This window comes from Myotis yumanensis, unplaced genomic scaffold, assembly GCF_028538775.1.
Source record: "Myotis yumanensis isolate MYYU_CA2020_CCGP unplaced genomic scaffold, mMyoYum1.0.hap1 SCAF_1, whole genome shotgun sequence".
NCBI lineage: Eukaryota > Metazoa > Chordata > Mammalia > Chiroptera > Vespertilionidae > Myotis > Myotis yumanensis.
In genome coordinates, this window is record NW_027223752.1 from 164,056,542 (window position 1) to 164,076,172 (window position 19,631).

The window sequence follows — 19,631 nt, forward strand, 5'->3', positions numbered from 1 at the left end:
CCTACATTATAAACAAATACTAAGTAATTTAGAGATTGTCAATGAAACCGCTTGGATCCAAAATTTTGTTGTTGGCATTGCTGCTGGGAGGGGCACTGAGCATCCTAGTTGAAAAGTAGCTTGATTGGGAGAAACTCGAAGGAACATTAGGCCAGTTGAACATTTTGTTTTTTATTCCTTGGCTTATTAGTTCTGTGATCACAGGTAAGTAAGCTAATATTTCTGCGTCTCAGCTTCATTAACTCTAAGGGGAAAAGGTAGGTGTATGTATGAAAGAGATGAGAGAGATGAGAGAGAGAGATCAAGGGACACTCTGAAATTCAAAAGTGAGTTAATTCTTACATGGGCCACATCTTACTTGACTTATAATGGCCCCTGGTACAGCCAGCTCTCAGTGAATACTTATTGATGTAGAAAGAAGTGAGAGACCTTGACCTTTTAGTTCCACGAGTTCTCTTGGATTCAGCAGAGATCAAATGAAGAACAATGCGATGGATATGAAATTCCCAGTTGATCTGCCCCCACTTACAGGCAGACTTTTCTTACTATCCCAATATGGATTTACCCTTAGCCTGCATTTGGCATATTCTTGACTTACCTAACACCTCTCTCTTAGTTCCTTACTTTTATTCTAATATTTTTATTTTATCCTAAATGTACATGTTTACATTTACCCATCTGGTCTTAAATGATAAGCTCTTGGGCCTGGAGGCTATTTCTTTGTAATGCCCAGCGTGAGGCTGAGCACAGCACACCATGATGACAGCTATTTGATCACCTACTTCTCCCTGGCTGGACCCAAGATAATTGAGATTCCAGTGTCGCTTGGAATGTCCAGTGTAGCGTGTCTGACACACAGCTGCTGCTTGTGAGCATCTAATGAATGCGAGGTACCAGAGGAAGATGGACAGAGAGCTTTTCAAGTAGTTATTCATCTTTGTGCCTCCTTTCCCATCAAAGAAAAGGCTCAGCCTTGACCTCTTGGAATCTTCAGTTGAACTTTGTATGAATTTCTCTCCCTCGTTTTGTTTTAAGCATGAAAATTGGTGACAAAGATTGCAAACTTATTGATATTCTCCCAAAGATCTATGCAAAGCCCAAAAATAGAACCTCCCCCTCGCACCCAAGTTAAAACATAGCTTGAGCTTGATTCCAGGTGCAGGAATCATGCAAATTCTGTTTGTACATATCTGTCATTTGCAAGAAGCAAAGGTGTTAGAAACACATGCAAATCTTGACTACCTTCCTGCCAGTTCTCTTCTCCCTCAGTGCCTGAATCTACACAATCTATGCTTTTCTTTTTTTTCTCTCTCCAGGATTTGAGCAAACTGAGCTATCACTGATTTAAATTTTTTTTTAACTTCTTATTTTGGAATACAAGAAGTTACAAAAGAGAACATAGAGTCCCGTGAACCCATAACCTAGCTTTCTCTAAAGGTTGATGTCTTAAATGACTGGAGTAAAATATCAAAACAGGAAGTTGACATTGGTACAATACTGTCAACTAGATTACAGAATATTTTTTTTTAAAAATATATTTTATTGAATTTTCACAGAGAAGAAGGGAGAGAGATAGAGACTTAGAAACATCGATGAGAGAGATCGATCAGCTGCCTCCTGCACAGCCCCCAGTAGGGATGTGCCCGCAACCCAGGTACATGCCCTTGACCGGAATCGAACCTGGGACCCTTGAGTCCGCAGGCCGACGCTTAATCCACTGAGCCAAACCGGTTCGGCAGAATATCTGTTTTTTTAAAAGCACAAATATTTTGAAGTCATAAAATAATACTTTTGAACATAAATATTATGTCTTGATATTAGGTGAGGAGGTTGACAAAGAGTGTAAATACCCTGAAAGCAGTAGCAATGTGTGATGCTGGATATGAAACACCAACAGGCAGTTTTAAGAGCATGCTCCCAAGCTCAGGGTGTGCCCTAAGGAAAGGAAAGGCCCGCAGGAAATGGAGCAGCATGGCCTGGGCAGGGAGAAACGGAAACTTGCTGGAGGTTCAGTGGGACTTCAGTTGCACAGTTTGTGTCTATGCATCCAGAGCTAGGCTGTGGCCATAAAGAAACTGTCCTCACATTCCCTACAACATGTAAGTCCACTTGATTAGAGAAAAGTATATATGACATTTACAGAAAAATTAGCAATTTTTAAGAAATAGATTCTATTTTTTAGAGCAGTTTTAGGTTCACAGAAAAATTGAAATTATAGAGTTCTCATATACCACCTGCCTGCACACATGCATAGCCTCCTTACTATTAACATTATTTTTTTAAAGGATACATTTTTTTTAAAGGGTGAACCTATACTGACACATCATCATCACCCAAAGTCCATAGTTTTCATTAGCATTACTCTTGTCATTGTACATTGTAGGGGTTTGGACAAATGTATAATTAGTAGTTTCATTGCTCTAAAAATCCTCTGTGCTCCACTTATTCATCCCTCCTTCCTTCCTAATCCCTGGCATCCACTAATCTTTTTACTATCTCCTTGGTTTCGCCTTTTGTAGAATGTCTTAGAGTTGGAATCATATAGAGTATGGCACCTTGTTTGTTTGTTTGTTTATTTTGTTAATCCTCACCTGAGGATATTTTTTCCATTAATTTTTAGAGAAAGTGGAGGGGAAGAAGGGGGGCGGGGAGAGAGAGAGGTTGATCAGTTGTCTTCTAGGGAGGAAGGGGGAGGAACCTGAAACCCAGGTATGTGTCCTGACCAAGAATCAAAATGGCAGCTTTTTGGTGCACAGGAGGACGCTCAACCAACTGAGCCACTAGCCAGTCTCATCGTGCAGGTGTGCAGGTTTTGAATTGGGTTTTCAATCTGCTGATGTGGCACTATATGGATGCCTGCATCTGTTCCCATTCATGTATGAAGAACAAACATTTAAAAAAAGTTGCCCCTCTCCCCTGTCTTTGGATGGGTGGTGAGGTAGGGTTTATTTTGGTCTTTTATTTAGTGTCTCACTGCATTCTCTTAGACATAGGATGGTTCATGGGAGCAAATGGTTCCTGCCAAAGAGCTCAACTGTTCTGAGTGAGATGGGCTGGATCAGTGTGGTCTTCCCCTTCAGGACTCCACTCAGCACCCTGGAGTTAGGCGGTGTGCATCACGAGTCCTCTGGGGAAACTTGTCTGTGGCAAACTGGCTGCGTTTCTTGACCTTAGATCTAGTTCCTTAACCCCTCTAATCTCTAAACTTCCCTTTACTCTCTTTAAAACATTACTGGATTATCTAGCCTTAATAATGCTATGGATCATAGAATCTCCCCCCATACTTGGAGCTGTCCTGTCTTTAAAAAAGTTTGTTTTGGATTAAAGATATTTTTACACTGTCTGCAGCCTTTTTTGAAGGAATGAGTTTCCACCCACCAGCTTGGGGACCAGAAACTTAATAAAAAGCCCTAGAAGACGGGGCCATCAGCAGAACTAGGGGAAGAGTCACATAGATGTCTAAACCATAAACTCTGAACCAGTACATTCAGTTGCACTTGGGTTGTTTATTTTTATTTATTTATTTATTTAAATCCTCATCTGAGGATGTTTTACTGACTTTAGAGAGTGGGTAAGGGAGAGAGGGGTGGGGAGAGAGAGAACCATTGATGTATGTGCTGGACCCTGCCCCTACTGGGTATCTGCCCATCACCTAGGTAAGTGCCCCAAGAGGGGAATGGAACCACCTATGTATGTGCCCTGAGGCGGGAATGGAACCACATATGTATGTACCCTGAGCGTGGAATGGAACTGGCAACCTTTCGGTGCACAGGACTATGCTCCTACCAACTGAGCTACACCTGCCAGGGCTGGGTTGTTTATAAACGGTTTTGCAGTGAAGTAATTTTAGATCCCATAGGGTGCAACACTAATTTACTTGAGGGCTGCAAGGGTGGCACCAATTCAAGCTGCCCCCTTTAAAGTTTAATTCAGCCTTGCCTCCCACTTGTTCACACTTTGCAGTAGATGTCAGAAGTGGGAGGGGGATTAAGTGACCTTCCATTTGCCTGTTCTCCATCAGGTGCAGGACGTGAAGAACTCAGTCTTTGCTGGGGCAGCAAGGGCCGCCTCTGGAGTTACTGATACACAGGCAGGGACAGTGCGTGCGGGGTCCGCATGGCGAGTGCGAATGCTTAAGCTGGGATCTCCGAGTCATGTGTACTGCCTCGTGCCCTCAGAGCCCGACCCTGGACAAACACGTTATCAGGTCAGGAGATCAAAGACGCGCCTCCAAGTTTTGGACCTCTCACTGCATAAGCGGAATCCCACCACAGTTTGCAAACTTAGAGGGTGGAAGAATGCCGCCTCGTCTCCTTGCCCTGTTTGTAAGTGTGTGTGAAAAATCCAGTGGGAAAGTAGCAGGCATGCAGGTACACTGGTTCTTCCTGGGCAGGCATCCAGGGGTGCAGCCGCCATCACAGGCACAGCCGGCCCCCCTTCCTGATTCTATGAAACCCCGGGCAGCAACCCCCCTTCCCCCCCGCCGCACCCTCCCCTCCCCTGCCGAGGAGCGGGCGCTTTGCTTGTGAATGCGTTTCTCTTTGATCAGCGCACTCCTATTTCAAGAGTGGAGTGGGACTCTCCCTGGGGCGTTATAGGGTGTCAAATATGGCATTTGCGCCTAGCCGAGCACCGAAACCACAGTCAGCAGAGCTGTTGAAGGGAGAGCAGAGATTCCGGGGAGGGCTGGGCTCAAACGGGGCTTGAGGAGGGTGGTCGAGGGCCCCCGCCGGGTGGGCATCGCTCAGCGCTCCCGGCCTGTGGGCGGGCCGGAGTGCAGGGAAGATGAGAGGCCCGGGTGGGGCGGTGCGGGAACAGCTGTGCTGGCCGCCGCAGGAGAGCGGGCACCGTCCCAGCGGAGCCATGTGGGACGTGAGCGACGTGTGCCGGCAGCCTCAGCTCAGGCTATTCTGCTGCAGTGTGGGTTTCAGGGAGCGCCGCCTACTTCCTTGCAATCGCAGCCCAGCCTCAGCTTGAGGTACGCACCTATAGGCGAGGCAGGGCAATGCTTCTGTGCTGATGCATCGCGCACATCCACCTAACGCCATTGTGCCGGTGGCAGTCCCCGCGATACTTTTTTTTTAATTGTCTAAAGTTTATATATGTCTTCTGTTTCCCCAATTGACACTCCCCCCCCCCCCCCCCCCCCCCCCCCCGAGCCATTCCCACCCTGGGCAAGCCCCCACCGCTCCAGTGCCTGTCCATTTGGATATGCTAATATGCATGCATACAAGTCCTTTGGTAGCTCTCTAACCCCCACTCCCCTACCATTTGTCTCTGGATCCTCCGCCCCAATACTTCTTATGGGGCTTATAGTCAGACTGGAGACTCAGCGCACAAAATTTGTGCACGGGTACAGTCTCTAGGCCTGGCCTGCAATCAGAGCCATCTTCCCCGGCTGCCCGCAGCTGGCCTTGCCCCCCATGGCCATCCACCCCCAGTTCCCTGTTCCCATCCGGTGATCGGAGCCTGCCGGCCGGGGAAAGGGACCAAGAGGTGGTCAGTGCACCTCATAGTGACTGGTTGAGCGGTCATTCTGGTCGTTTTGCCATTAGGGCCAATTTGCCTATTACCCTTTTATTATATAAGATAATCAGCTGCCAGTTGCAGTAGGACCCAGTTTTATTTACTCTTCTACTACCAGTAGGAGAGATAAAGGCATGTTGAAAATACTGTAAATGGTGACTGAGCAAACCAAGATACTTGGGTCTATTTGGGTCCTCTCTCTGGGGCTTTCCCGCCCCCCTCCTCATGCGCTGCCTGGGTTCCAGATCTTGGGGACGATTGCTGGGAGAACAATGTTCAGGACAAGTCAAGGTTTCTAAGGGATTTAGGGAAGTGGGCAGGGTGAGGACGAAGGACCGGGGTGGCAGGGATTGGGTGAGACTCGTAAGTGTTATCAGGGAGCATCTCTGACAAGGAGAGCTGTGCCCCATGGGCGCTCTCAGCATCCTCACTCAGGCTTCCCTCTCTCTAACCTTTAACAGTAAGTGGAGTCTTCAACTTGACTGTGCCTGACTCGGATTGTATGTTAAGAATGCAGAGTACTTACTGCCTGGCAGAGGTTGCTCAGTAGTTAGAGCGTGGGCCAGCACACCAAAGGTCATGGGTTCGATTCCCGGTCAAGAGCAGGAACCCTGGTTGCAGCCCCTCCCCCCACCCCCCCCCCACCCCCGGCCCTGGTTAGAGCGCATGGGTGGGAGGCCACCAATCGATGTGTCTCTCACATCAATGTTTCTCTCTCTCTCTCCCTCTTTCCCACTTTCTCTAAAACTCAATGGAAAAAATATCCTCGGACGAGAATTACTAGTAACTAAAAACTTTTTTTAAAGAATGCAGAGTATTGGGGTCCCACTCCCAGAGGCCATCAGGAGGATGCATTTAGAGATGCTGTCATTCTTGGAGATTCGGCTGCGCGGGTCCAGGGACCAGTGGACGGTAGTGCTCCTTTCCTCCCAGCACAGTTGAGGTGATTATTCTGGGAAGCCATGCCCGTTGTTTTTAGGGGATGGTAGGAGGAGGCTCAAGGAGTCTAGGACCGTCAGCCAAAGCTGGGTTTAGGGCGTTCTCTGCAGCTGGTTATCGCACTACTGATGCTAACCTGCAGGGGGCACCAGCAGGCTGCCTCCTGGCTTGCTCACAGCCCTTCCCCGCCCTTCCCCACCAGCTCCCCACGTGGAGGAGGGGCTGGAACCAGAAGAATGCGTTCCCGCCCCAAAGCTGACGTGTGCATCGCTGCCGGCAGGACTCTTAAAAGCCCACGCGGAGCGCAGGGCATCCTAGCAGAGCTGGAGGGGAGGCGAGCGGGAGGAAACCGCGGAGGACTGGACTGGCTCACTGGGACTGCGGCTGTCACTGCTCTTCGAGCATCCCTGAGTGGGGGACTTCCTGAGTGGAGGGGCCAGGCCCTGCGGAAGTTGCGGGTGTATCCCCAGACCCACGCCCCTTTCGAAGCGCTCGCGGAACCTCTCGCCCCGTGCGAGGGTTCGTCATTTAGCACAAAGCACGTTTCCAAAAAAGCAGCGCTAGGGAGAGCGCCCGGGCCGCGCTTCCGCGCACAAACTCCCTCTTTCCCTTTGTTTCTGGGAGTCGACAAGCCGATCTCTTCCCCAAGTCTGAATTATTCGCAAGAGGAGGGCCGCCGAGTCTAGGCTGTGAAGATGCCCCTGGAGCTGACTCAGAGCCGGGTGCAGAAGATCTGGATCCCGGTCGACCACCGTCCTTCGTTGCCCAGAAGTGAGTACAGATAGGTTCAGGGGCGGGGCTGCAGGGGAGAGGCGCGCCGCGTGGAGAGCAAAGCCATTGTGGGGCGGGAGCTGGCGCGGAGCTTTTGTACCGACTCCTCTCCTCCAGCGCGCTCCTGCGGGGCCGGGTACCTCCCTCCACCGCAGTCTCCGCTGGCTGGGGCGGGGCTCCTTCCACTCCTCCCCGGAGCGCGGGGAGGGGTTGGCGGTGGCGCGGAGCCGGGACTGCGCGGGCTCTTGCGCCGGCGCTGCACCTCCCCTGCCCGGTGTGTACCGCGGTGGCTCGGCTGGCCGCACCGGCTTGTTCCCCCCGAGCGCAGAGGGAGCCGGAAGCCGCGAGCGCGCCGGGGTACTGGCCCCGGAGAGAAGGGGCAGGAAGCGCAGGGCACTGCAGTGAGCCTTCGCTTCGGGACCTTTGAGAAGGGGCGCTCGCGTGTTCCCCAGTCCCGGCCATCCTCCCGTATGCTCGCCAGGCTGAGTCCGGCCAAGGGTCGAGGCCGCTCGTACGCGAAGCGTCACCTCGGGTCTCCATCTCTACCTCATCTCGCTCTAACCCTCTCTCTTTACCTCTATTTCTTTTGTTTTTGTTTGTTTATTTTGTTGTTGTTGTTGCTGTTTACATCTATTTCCATCGTCTCTCTTAGCCCCTCTATATTTCTGTCTCCTCCCTGCCGGTTTTCACCTTCTTTTAGTCTCCTTTTCCATACATTTTAATCTCATCTTTATATTTCCACCCCCATATCTCTCCTTTTTTCTATATATTTATAATCTCTCTACTTTTCTTTATATTTGTCCTCTCTTTTCACCTCTCTCTCTTTCCTTCTATATGTATTTCTGTCTCCTCTCTCTGCTCCCTCCTCTAGCTCCTGTGCTGGGGCCACAAGAGAGCTCGCCCTGGAACTAAGCCATTGGCCCCGGTTTGGGGGAGGGTCTGTGGATCCCTGACTGTACAGTTGGCAGCGTTTCGCAAGGGCGGGCGCGCGAGGTGCACCCACAGTGCACCAACCTGCCCCGTCTGCCGTTGGCCAGAAATGCTTTGGAAAGGTGTGCCTTAGGTCCTATCCCTAGCTACGGAGAGAGTCACCTCTTAAAAGTGTAGTTCCAGTGGTTTGAAGGTAACACCGCTCCTCCAGGTAACCTGCCCAGGAGCCCATCAGGTGGATTGGGTAGAGCCCAATGGTGGGTGTTTTGCACCCAGCCAGGTTGGATTGCCCGAGTAAACATGGGATCCCAGATGCAAGCCCTAGGGATGGCTTCTAGGCCTCAGTGGCTGTTTAGGGGAGGTGGCTTGCTGACCTTTTCTGTTGTGACAGCCCACACAGCTGTGGTGACAGCTCAGGTGTGAATCACTGCCCCCACCCCCCACGCCCACCTGCCACAGGAGGTGGGGAGAACTGGCCCTGTGGTGCTCCTTGGTCATATAGGTGATGGGGACCTGGTGAGGCACTCCTGATACTGGCGGCCCCTCCTCCACCAGCTTGTCTCCTTTGCTGGACCTGAGGGTTCTTGGGGCCACAGAAGCCTTAAGGAGAACTAACTGGGTTTATTTGCAAGGTAGCCGGGAGTTTGGCAGGTCTGCATCTTTTAGATATACTCTTTTGTTTTTTAAAGGAATGCTTTATTGACTTTTAGATGGGGGAGAGAGAGAAACATTGATGTGAGAGCCTCCTGTACATTGAGCCCGACACCTGGGCAAGTGCCCTGATGGGGAGTTGAACTGGCATCCCTTCGATGCATGGGATGACGCCCAACCATCTGAGCACACTGGCCAGGACTAGATATGCTCTTTTTTTTTTTCAGTTGAATTCAATGATGAGAGAGAATCATTGGTTGGCTTCCTCTTGCATGCCGCCTACTGGGAGTTGAGCTCGCAACCCGGGCATGTGCCCTTGACCAGAATCGAACCCAGGACCCCACAGTCCTTAGGCTGACACTCTATCCACTGAGCCAAACCAGCTAGGGCTAGCTATGCTCTTAAATAGTTTATAAACTGTACTGACCACAGTCTGCTTGTATTTCTATAAAACCTATTGGTGGTGAGAAATGCAGTGCCTCAAATCATGAGGGAGATTTGGCTACAGCAAGATGCAGAAACAATTCAGTTCAGCCCTTTGTGACTTGGAATAAAGTGTATTTATGGAGCGCTTTGTAAACTGTAATTGGTCATGAATATATGTTGGTTCTCTTTATGTAAATGCATGCATTTGTGTGTGTACACACACACACACACACACACACACACACACACACACGTGCGCGCGCGAGCGCGCACATTTAGTAGTCCCTTGAAGTTCATGGTGGTCGGCTGAGGTCTGGGAGGAATGACCCTGAGTTTCCATGTAGAGGGCACAGATTGACTGCATTTGCCCAGACGTGTGATTATGAGAGACACAAATGTGCAGTGATGCTTCCTTCCTCCAGGCATCAGAGACCCATCCATTAGACTCTGTCAGTCTGCACGTTTCACACGCCGATGAGAGATTTGCCTAAAAATCCCTGACAGAACCTTTCAGAGCTTGGGGGTGGGGTGGGGGATACTAAAAGCTGAGGGATTAATTCCCTTTCCCCGCCTACTTCTGGAATTCTGAGTGTGGTTCTGAGGTGTAATCTCAGATGTGTTCTTCCTTATAAAAATAACCGCAGCCTAAATAGTTATTACATGCCCTTATTTCAAGTAGCGGTGTCTTTCTTGGTTCCTATAGCCGCATTTGTCTTCCATGGGAATGGAGAAAACAGGGTGTTTTTTCTTGTCATCTTTCCTGACCCACCCCCTTCTTTAATGGCATTTGGAACATTGGTTGGATTTTCTTCCTTCTAAACCTGTTACCATCTTTCTAAGTGGTGTTGTAATTGGGGGTCTGCAGCAGATTCCTCTGAGGACAGGGGGAACATTACTGTTCTGTGCAAAGAACAATAAAACATCAGGAAACCCCAGACTGATTAGTTTGATATTTCTTCCTCTGAAGCACATCCGTTGGATGCCCTGTTAGGACCCCCCCCCACATGGTGGTAAATGCTTCTTATAAAGCCTGCGGCTTCCTTCAAATGCACACCATAACTGGGTGAGATTTAACTGAATTGGTCAATCAGCATCATTGACAAGGACGTCAAAAATGACTGGCAAGGACTGCCTATCCTTTCTTTGTCATCAGTAAAAGTGGAGAGCCTCTGCATGGGAGTTCCTGCTTATTTACACACTCAGAACCTTAGTTTTCTCGGCCCTGGTCAGGTAGCTCAGTTGGTTAGAGCATCGTCCCCATATGCTAAGGTTTCGGGTTTGAGCTCTAGTCAGGGCACATCCAAGAAGCAGCCAATGAATGCAATGAAAAAGTGGAACAACAAATCAACATTTCTCTCAAATCAATTTAAAAAAAGAACCTTAGTTTTCTCATCATTAAAGTAGGTTGCATACTGTGTACTGATAGAAGGGTTTTCATCTCAGCAGGGGCTAAAAGCCACTGAAGGCATTCTAGTTTAAAGAAGGAAGGTAGGGGGAGTGTTTAAGAGAAATTCCTACCTATACTGTTGATGCTTGGCCCTGGCTACACATTAGAATAATTTTGGGATATTTTAGGGAGTGGGGAATCCATATGATACTTTATTATTTTTTATTTATTTATATATATTTTAAATTTCTTCATTGATTAAGGTATTACATATGTGTCCTTATCCCCCCATTACCCTCCCAACCCCCGACTCATGCCCTCATCCCCCTGTTGTCTGTGTCCATTGGTTAGTCTTATATGCATGCATACAAGTCCTTTGGTTGATCTTTCCCCCTTACCCCCACCCTCCCTCTGAGGTTTGATGGTCTCATCGATGCTCCTCTGTCTCTGGATCTGTTTTTGTTCATCAGTTTATGTTAATTATATTCCATAAATGAGTGAGATCATGTGATATTTATCTTTCTCTGACTGGCTTATTTCCCTTAGCACAGTGGTTGGCAAACTGTGGCTTGAGAGCCACATGCTGCTCTTTGGCCCCTTGAGTGTGGCCATGAAGTTTCAATTGCACTGTATGTGCTGCCCACACGTGGTATTTTGTGGAAGAGCCACACTCAAGGGGCCACAGTTTGCTGACCACTGCCTTAGCATAATGCTCTCCAGTTCCATCGATGCTGTTGCAAATGGTAAGAATTCCTTCTTTTTTACCACAGCATAGTATTCCATTGTGTAGATGTACCACAGTTTTTTAATCCACTCATCTGCTGATGGGCACTTAGGCTGTTTCCAAATCTTAGCTATGGTGAATTGTGCTGCTATGAACATAGGGGTGCATATATCCTTTCTGACTGGTGTTTCTAGTTTCTTGGGATATTCCATATGATACTTTAAACCAAGTCAGAATTGCCACAGGGGAGGCCTGGGCATCCTGTTTTGTTTTTAATATATTTTTATTGATTTCAGAGAGGAAGGGAGAGGAAGAGATAGAAACATCAATGATGAGAAAGAATCATTGATTGGCTGCCTCCTGCACACCCCCCACTGGGGATGGAGCCTGCAACCTGGGCATGTGCCCTGATGGGGAATTGAACCGTGATCTTCTGGTTCATAGGTCAATGCTCAACCACTGAGCCACGCCGTCTGGGCTGCATCCTATTTTTTTAAAGTGTGCTGTAGATTCAGCCACTGGTGGAGAACCACTAATTTAGGAAAGACCACTTAAAGAATTTCAGGTGAGAGAGACTTTGTGAGCCCCAACCATGTCTCTTAGTACTTGTACGGTGGGCCTTCTCTTCACTTGTGGGTCTTAGTTTCCTCATCTGGGTTGATGAAAGCTGTAAAGGCTGATGTTGACATAGGCGGCTGAAGAAAGCATTGCCCATGTATTACGTTGTAGTTAATCCTTTCAAGAAACTTTATGAAGCATCCCTCCATTTCACTTAGAAAAAGAAACTAAGACAGTGAGAGATCAAGGAACTTGTTCAAAGTCCAAGGGAGCAGTGGGAACTGGCTCTGAACTTTTTTTGACTCCAGGCCTTGCCCTCTGAGCCTCTATGGTATTGTATGGCCTCCCAAGGTTGTCAAATGATTCACTAAAACTGCCCTGTCCCTCAGTGTCCTTGGCAGAGACCATGTAGGGTTGGGAGGGCCATTCATTGGACAAAGATTAGTTAGGCATGTGTTAAAATATGCATGCAAAATAATGAACTAATATGGTATTCATCAAATAGTACACAATAGCTTTTGAAAAAGGGTTGGTTCAGCCGGGTTCTTGCCCCCCCCCCTCCCCGAAGCCCCTGGGGCTTGCTCACTTAGATGTTGGTTTTAAACATCAACTAAAGCAGACTCTTTGGGCTAATGTGATTCCAGAGAGCGTTTATGTCTAGTAGACAATAGTTAAGTGTTCGCTATCATTTTCTGAGCCTGCATTTCATTCTCCTAGGGCCAAGTGTATGCAGTCATTTTCCCAGAGAGCCCTTCCTAGGTGATGGTGTAACTGCAGGGTCACAGCAGATCTTTCTGTACAGAGTTTGGTGTGCCCTTGCCTGGTGGGAGTATGTTTCAGTGGTTACTGTAAACACACAATGATCAACTCCATCAGGTAGTGCTGGGGACTGACCCCCTCTGCACGCGTCTGTCTTTTCTTTTGTTAATCCTCACGCGAGGATATTTTTTCCATTGATTTTTAGAAAGAGTGGAAAGGAGGGAGGGGGGAGAGAGAAAGAGAGAGAGAGAGAGAGAGAGAGATGTGAGACAGACATATCAATCGGTTGCCTTCTGCATGTGCCCCGATCAGTGCCTGGGATCCAACCTGCAACTAAGGCATGTACCCTTGACCTGCAATCGAACCCACAATCCTTCGGTGCAGAGGTTTGTAGTGGGGCGGGGGTGCCAATGCTCTTACCACTTAGCAACACTGGTCAAGGCTGCACGCACACAGCCCCTTCTATTTGTTCCCCTTGGACTTGTCATTGAAGCAATAACTTACCCATTTGTAGAAGAGAACACAATGACTTGGGCATCTTTTTGAGGTTAGCATTTTGGAGGGTTTCTGGGGAGAAGATCTGTAGGAGGAACGGGAGCAATAGCAAAGTGTCTTCCAGTGGTTGATTTTATATTCTGAGCATGAGTAAGTATAGTGGGTGAGGACAGCTGTCAACTACCTGCTTATGTCAGTGGGTTATATATTATCAGAGAAGTTAATAGAGAATATGTTAGCATATTATCAGATTAACCTGGTTGTAGGGCTGGTATGGAATTGCAGCCTCTGTCCTTCTGGCTGACCATTTTCAGGATTGGCTACTCGGTTCCGTACATCAGAGGGTTGTAGTATATGGACCTGAGTAGGGCATATGTCCCAGTCAGGGCATATGTCTAAGTTGTGGGTTTGATCCCCGGTTGGGGCATGTATGGAGTCAACACATTGATGTTTCTCTCTCTCTCAAAAAAAAAAAAAAAATTAGTAAAAACATATCCTCTGGTGAGCATTAAGTAAACTGTTAAAAAAATAAGAAGTAGGGAGGGATGATGGAGATTAAGACCCAAAGGTTTAGTTAAGTTTTCCTGTTCTATTTGCGACCCCAGAGCACCTGGGCCCAGGGACAGCTGTGGCCACCTTTGGCAGTCACCCTTCCAGCTCCTTTGAATCTTATACAAACAAGCCAAAGGAATAGTAAGAACGATTTCTGCTTTGCCAAATAAGGGACTGATGGTTTATTTAGATTGGAGATTTACCCTGATTTTTTAGCTTAGGATATTTACTCTGCCATGTCTTTGTGCTTTTTTCCTGCCAAAGCATCTACTGCCAGAGGAGATTTGGAGTCCATTTGTATGATTAGTGGATAGTAGAACTAATCTCCAATTTGATAAATCAGTCAATATCTGTCTTCACTTCCTTGGCATGAGTCCAACAAAAGTATTTCATACATGTGCACAGCTCAGAGATTGTGTGTGTGTGGTGTGTCCATCTGTCTCTGCATGTTTGGATGCTCTTGGGTGCTCCCAGGTGATGCTAGCTTTGTGGGGGCATCAGATAAGACCAGGGAAAAACCAATGGCTTGGGGGAAGTAAGTATTGTTTTGGGGCACACGTGAGAACACTTCCCTCATGTAACACCTACAGCTGCCACAATGCATAGAGCAGGGTGTGTCTTATGTTCCCGTTGGTTTTTGGGGAGCCTGTCAGCCTTCTCTGTTTGTCCCTTGGGATTCAAGAAAGCCCTTTTGTGCTTCTTTCCTCTACTCATGTGATCACGCTGGGCAGGGAAATTTCTAGGCACTTGTTTGTTCATGGCCACTGGGATCTGAGGAATGTTGGCCTGAGCTTTTGTGGCTCCCGAATGTGTCCTGGCCTTCTGATGGCCTTTCTTCCTCCTCCTCCTTCTCCTCCTCCTCACTCTGCATGGAGGTAACTGATGGTCAAAACCATGAAAGAAACAGCCCCTGTGTATTATGCTTGCTTCCTCCTTGCCCCTAGCCTATAGGTCCAGGGGACAGGTCCTAGAGCTGTAGTGGGCGTTTGGACATCTGACCTCAGTTTGGTCACCAGGCCGAGTGTGGGTCTGTGTGGGGGCACATCCAACTTAAGAGGAGGCGTTCTTCCTTCAAGCCTGTGCTTGTCAGTGGCCTGGTGGCTTTCTCTCTTCCCGCCCATCTGGCACTTGCCTATTAGAGAGAAAACAGAGCCCCTGTCTAAATTTGACCGTGGCCTAGATTTGGGGTGCAGCCTGAATACCTTTGCCTGCACCCTTGTAGCTGGTGCCTGGGAAGCAGTGCTGCATTGCTGATGAGGAGAGCTGGCAGCCAGTGAGCTCCAGGCAGCGCTGCTGGGCTGGGAGTGGGCAGATGGCCAGTCTTGCTCCCAGTTGGCAGCCCCTGGCTCACGTGTACTCATCACCAGGATACTGGAGTTGCCTGAGAGTCGCAGGAGCAAGACGCCAGCCAAAGAAATACTGTGCGTGAAATGTTTAGAGTAGGGCTCTTTGGGATGCCTTTTTTTTTTTTGGCTGCTTTCTTAAAACACAGTGAAAAACCTCTCTCCCTGGTGTTTTGTCTTATTGAGATTCTGAGGAACATGGGACAGTAGTTAAGCAGCGAAGCCAGAGGAGATTCACAAGGCAAGAACTTTTGGGTTTCCCGGGACTCTGCCAAGGCTCTGTGACCTGGAGCATCTGAGACTCTGTTACCAGCATTTCCTTTTTATTTTTATTTATTGATTTCAGAGAGGGGGAGAGAAAAAGAGAAAAACATCAATTTCTTCCTCATTGTTTATTCATTCATTGGTGGTTGATTCTTGTACGCGCCCTGACTGGAGATCGAACAGGAAACCTTAGCATATGGGGATGATGCTCTAACCAACTGACTTACCCGGCCAGGGCTTGACCTGCCATTTCTTAAGCAGAGCCCTGGCACCAGTCAGAACTTGGCAGAAAAGGGCAGGTGAATCTCAAGGACAGAGGAATTTATCTGTCACTCTTGATGGGGATGGGACTGCATTTTGGGTCCTTGACCTACTTTCATTTGATAAACTCTTACTTGTCTTCTTTAAAAACAGTTTTTTAAGGAAGGTCATCCAGACCTACTGTGTGAAGGTTGGGAAATTAATGATTGGCCTCTCTGTATTTCAGCTGTAGAAGCCCCACTCGCTCATGTCCCACTCCTACCTGCCACCTCAATTTATATACTGCATTTGGAACCTGTTGACCTTGTCCTAGCTAGTGTTGGGGGGTGGAGTGCCTTTCTTACACTCCCAGGAGTGCCTTCTACTCTGGGGTTAGTAGCCGGCTTCTCAGCTGGCTTTAGGGCTCTGGTGTCAGGCTGGGAATTAAGGTTCCTGTCATTCATCACCTGAAAACAAGATGGACTGCAAGGTGTGACTAAAGGGCTCTGGCCACCAGGGGGCGCTGGACCCGTTGGATTGTATAATGCCCACGGCTTTAAGGTGGGAATGAAATAGGAATTTCTGTGGAATTGTTAAGTTTGCTGTGGGGCACAGGATTTTGTGTCCATCCTTGAGCACTGCTTCATTCATGGCACTTTTCTTTCTTTCTCTTTCCAGCCTGTGGGCCGAAGCTGACCAACTCCCCAACGGTGATTGTCATGGTAGGCCTCCCCGCCCGGGGTAAGACCTACATATCCAAGAAGCTGACTCGATACCTCAACTGGATTGGTGTCCCCACGAAAGGTGAGGCCATGTCCCAAGGCTGATAGTCACTCTGCGTGTGGCCATCCTGCTCACCAAGCCTCCCCCCCCCCCGCCACCCCCCCGCCCCCAGTCCCATCTCCAGCTGTTGGGACTCACCACGCAAGACTATCTTGGCTTGATCTCTCCCTATAGTGGGGGGACTTTTTGTGGCTGTGTCCCACCATGCTGTTTACACTCCCTTACTTCATTCATGTTGAGATCTTTTCTGACTGGCCACTCTGTTAGTCCCTCTGCCCTGAATCCTGCCTAGCTCAGCCCTGGCCTCCAAGAAGCCTTCTCTGGCCACCGAAGTCTATGCTGATCTTTTTCCTTTAAATTCCCGTGATACTCAGCACTGACGGTCATAAAGTGCTCCATACGATTGACGATATTGTGATGAATCTTTGCCTGGTTTCTCAACTGTGTGGGAAATGTCTTAAGAACAGGGACTAACTTTTACATTTGCTGTCCCCTGCTGGGCCCAGCACAGTGCGTCACATAGTAAGTGCCCAGTAAATACTCAGTGCTTCCTATGGGTGCAGGCTGCCACGTCTGCAGAAGAATGGCTGATTTGGACCTGGCCGTGGTGCGCAAGCCCGCTCTCTCCTGGGCACCATCGGCAGAAATCATTGCCTGTTTTCATTAGATGTATGGCTGCCACCTATTCTCACAGCCTCAGTCTCCAGCCCCTGACCTCATGAGGCTGGACTGGAGACTGGGCTGTAGGCGACAACCTGTGGAAAAGCAGGCGGCTCTGAGCCATGTTTGATCTGGGGGAAGCTGGGCTGCCTTCTAGGTCAGTAATTGCACTGGACAAGGCAGTTCACTTTCTGGTTTCCACATCTTACCGGGATCTTATTCAAGTTGGCACGTGCGTGTGTGCGTGTGCGTGCGCGCGCGCGTGTGTGTGTGTGTGTGTTGGCTTGGCTTCCCTTTTTGGAGAGTGTTCCCAGCTGTGAGTGGCCCTTTCTTCCTGGGGGCCAGCTGAGTGACCTCTCTGTTCCCTCTGCAGTATTCAACGTTGGAGAGTACCGCCGGGAGGCCGTGAAGCACTACAGCTCCTACAACTTCTTCCGCCCTGACAACGAGGAGGCCATGAGAGTCCGAAAGTAAGGCCCGAGCTGCTGAGCTGCCGCAGGAGGCTTTGGGTTTTGGTTTGCTTTGCTTTTGAAAGCCAGGCTTGGTAAGAGAAAGAGGAAGCTGGCCTGTAGGGTGGCTCTCTGTGGGTGACCATCAGATCTGGCCCCACCTCCATGTGTACTAAGAGGAGTTTCCTGGCCGCTCTGAGGCTTGCTGCTTTTATCTGCTCCGGATGCTCTAATCCAGCTCAAGAACAATGTTTCATTATTAAGAATGAACAAAATTGTTTTCATGGAAAATCAGCTGTTTATACTGAAAAGGGTGGTGGTGTTGTTTTTTTTAAGCCCAAGGTGATCATGAAACCCAAGTGCTGGTGTCCAACCCTGGCTACACTTTAGAATCACCAGGGAGCTTAGAACGATCCCAATGCCAGGCCTACCCTAGACCAGTTTGGTGAGGATCTACGGGCCAGACCTGGGCATAGGTTTCTTAAAAGCTCCCAGGGGGTTTCAGTGTGCAGCCACCATGAGCACCACTTCCAGATGGTAACAGCAGCTCTCTGTGCAGCTCTGGTGGGAGCCTCTGGGCCTGCGGGGTGTGCGCCTGGCAGCCCTGGCCAGCCTGGGCAGTTCAGCAGTAGGATCGTCAGTCACTGCTCGGATGGGCAGGCTCTGATGTGTGTTCTCTTTCTCCGTGTTGCAGGCAGTGTGCCCTCGCTGCCTTGAGAGACGTCAAAAGTTACCTGACGAAGGAAGGGGGCCAAATTTCAGTAAGTCGGGAGTATGCTGGCTCTATCTGCAGCCCTGAAGTGGAATGGTGCCCTGGAGAGAGTGAAACGTAGACACAGCCCGAGCCATTACCATTACCAAGAGCCATTGTGGGGACACCTCAATTAGGGACGAGTGCCTCTGTCCTGAGAGTTGAGGGAAGCAGGTGGCTAGAGTAGCACAGGGACCCAGGAAGGTGGGTAGTGGGAGGACTCAGGGGCAGAGCCATCTGGTGTGCTCTGCTCACCCCTCCTCTGTGTGCTCTCAGCACCACCCTCCAAGGCAGGCTGGACCTGGGGTGGCTGCAACCACGGAGCCAGTGTCCCTTCCATATGCACCTTCCCTGCAGGTTACTGTTATTCGTTTGCTTTAAGGGTTGTGCCCACCCCTCCCCTCCCCTCCCTGGGAGCTGGAGTTTGTGGGAGAGGGGAGAGAAGGGAGGGCCTCGGGGCAGGGCGCAGTTTCTCCGGGAACCACATTTTTTGGCTTCTACCTAGATGTGACAGGCCTGATCTCCTTGGTGACTTGGTGAATACTGTTAAAACTCAAACTTGGGTTCTCTTCACTATCCTTCTTGCTCTCTACCAGGTTTTCGATGCCACCAATACTACTAGAGAGAGGAGACACATGATCCTTAATTTTGCCAAAGAAAATGATTTCAAGGTGAGTCAAACGTCTTGTCTTGCCCTGGAGTGCTCAGGAGAAAGGAAAACCCTCAGGAATCAGCTGCTTTATACTTGGTCCTTCAACTCCTGCTGCCCTGGTTTTGCTACATGTAGATAGGGCCCTCCTGGAGCTGGCTCTTAGGGTTACTATGACTGGTGGGGGAGGGGGAGGCATCTTTCCACTGGGGCAGGACTTTTTTGTTTTGAGATTTGTGAGTGGTGCCATTCCTCCTCACACATGGTGATGGCGTTACAGTGATACCAAAGCTGGCCCTTTGCGTTACCACATTTATTGCTTCCTAACGTTTCTGTCTCTCTTCTTTCCAGGTGTTTTTCATCGAGTCAGTGTGCGATGACCCTACAGTTGTGGCCTCCAACATTAGGGTAAGACAACGCAGGGCCCCCGCTCTAGTGGCGGAGTCTGAGAAAAGCGGGGAACCAGGTCAGCCCAGAGAAGTACCTAGACTCTGAGAACAAGCTGCCTCTCACAGCTTGTTGTTAATTTTGTCTGGGAGGTGGGGTCCAGGGAGGTCAGAAGTGCAGAGTGGCATTTAACGTAGAAGCATGTTCTGCGATCTGGCCTGGCTTTATCCACGCCCTTTCAGACAGTCTGCAGAAGGCACTTATTGTGGCACATGGGCGGTAAGGCGGGGTCCTGGAACAGTTTCTGTGGGTGGCAGTAGCTTGGTGGCTGGGTGGTGACAGGGTTGCTTGAGGCAAGGCGTGCTCACCCCTCCAGGCAGGTAAGTG

At 49.3% G+C, this 19,631-nt stretch overlaps 1 protein-coding gene across 6 annotated transcripts in view; it reads left to right on the forward strand.

Moving 5' to 3' along the window:
- The window catches only part of PFKFB3 (6-phosphofructo-2-kinase/fructose-2,6-biphosphatase 3), an 85,532-nt gene that overhangs the window by 49,926 nt on the left and 15,975 nt on the right, over positions 1-19,631 (forward strand). For 2 of the 6 annotated variants that reach the window (XM_070391492.1, XM_070391529.1), the window contains exons 1-6: positions 6,660-7,236; positions 16,244-16,369; positions 17,382-17,478; positions 18,152-18,218; positions 18,805-18,879; positions 19,209-19,265. In XM_070391492.1, coding sequence (XP_070247593.1) covers positions 7,161-7,236; positions 16,244-16,369; positions 17,382-17,478; positions 18,152-18,218; positions 18,805-18,879; positions 19,209-19,265 — 498 coding nt within the window. In that variant the 5' untranslated portion in view covers positions 6,660-7,160. Of the gene's footprint in view, positions 1-6,659; positions 7,237-16,243; positions 16,370-17,381; positions 17,479-18,151; positions 18,219-18,804; positions 18,880-19,208; positions 19,266-19,631 lie in introns of those variants that run through there. The other 4 variants (XM_070391507.1, XM_070391521.1, XM_070391512.1 and 1 more) reach the window with 4 other exon arrangements.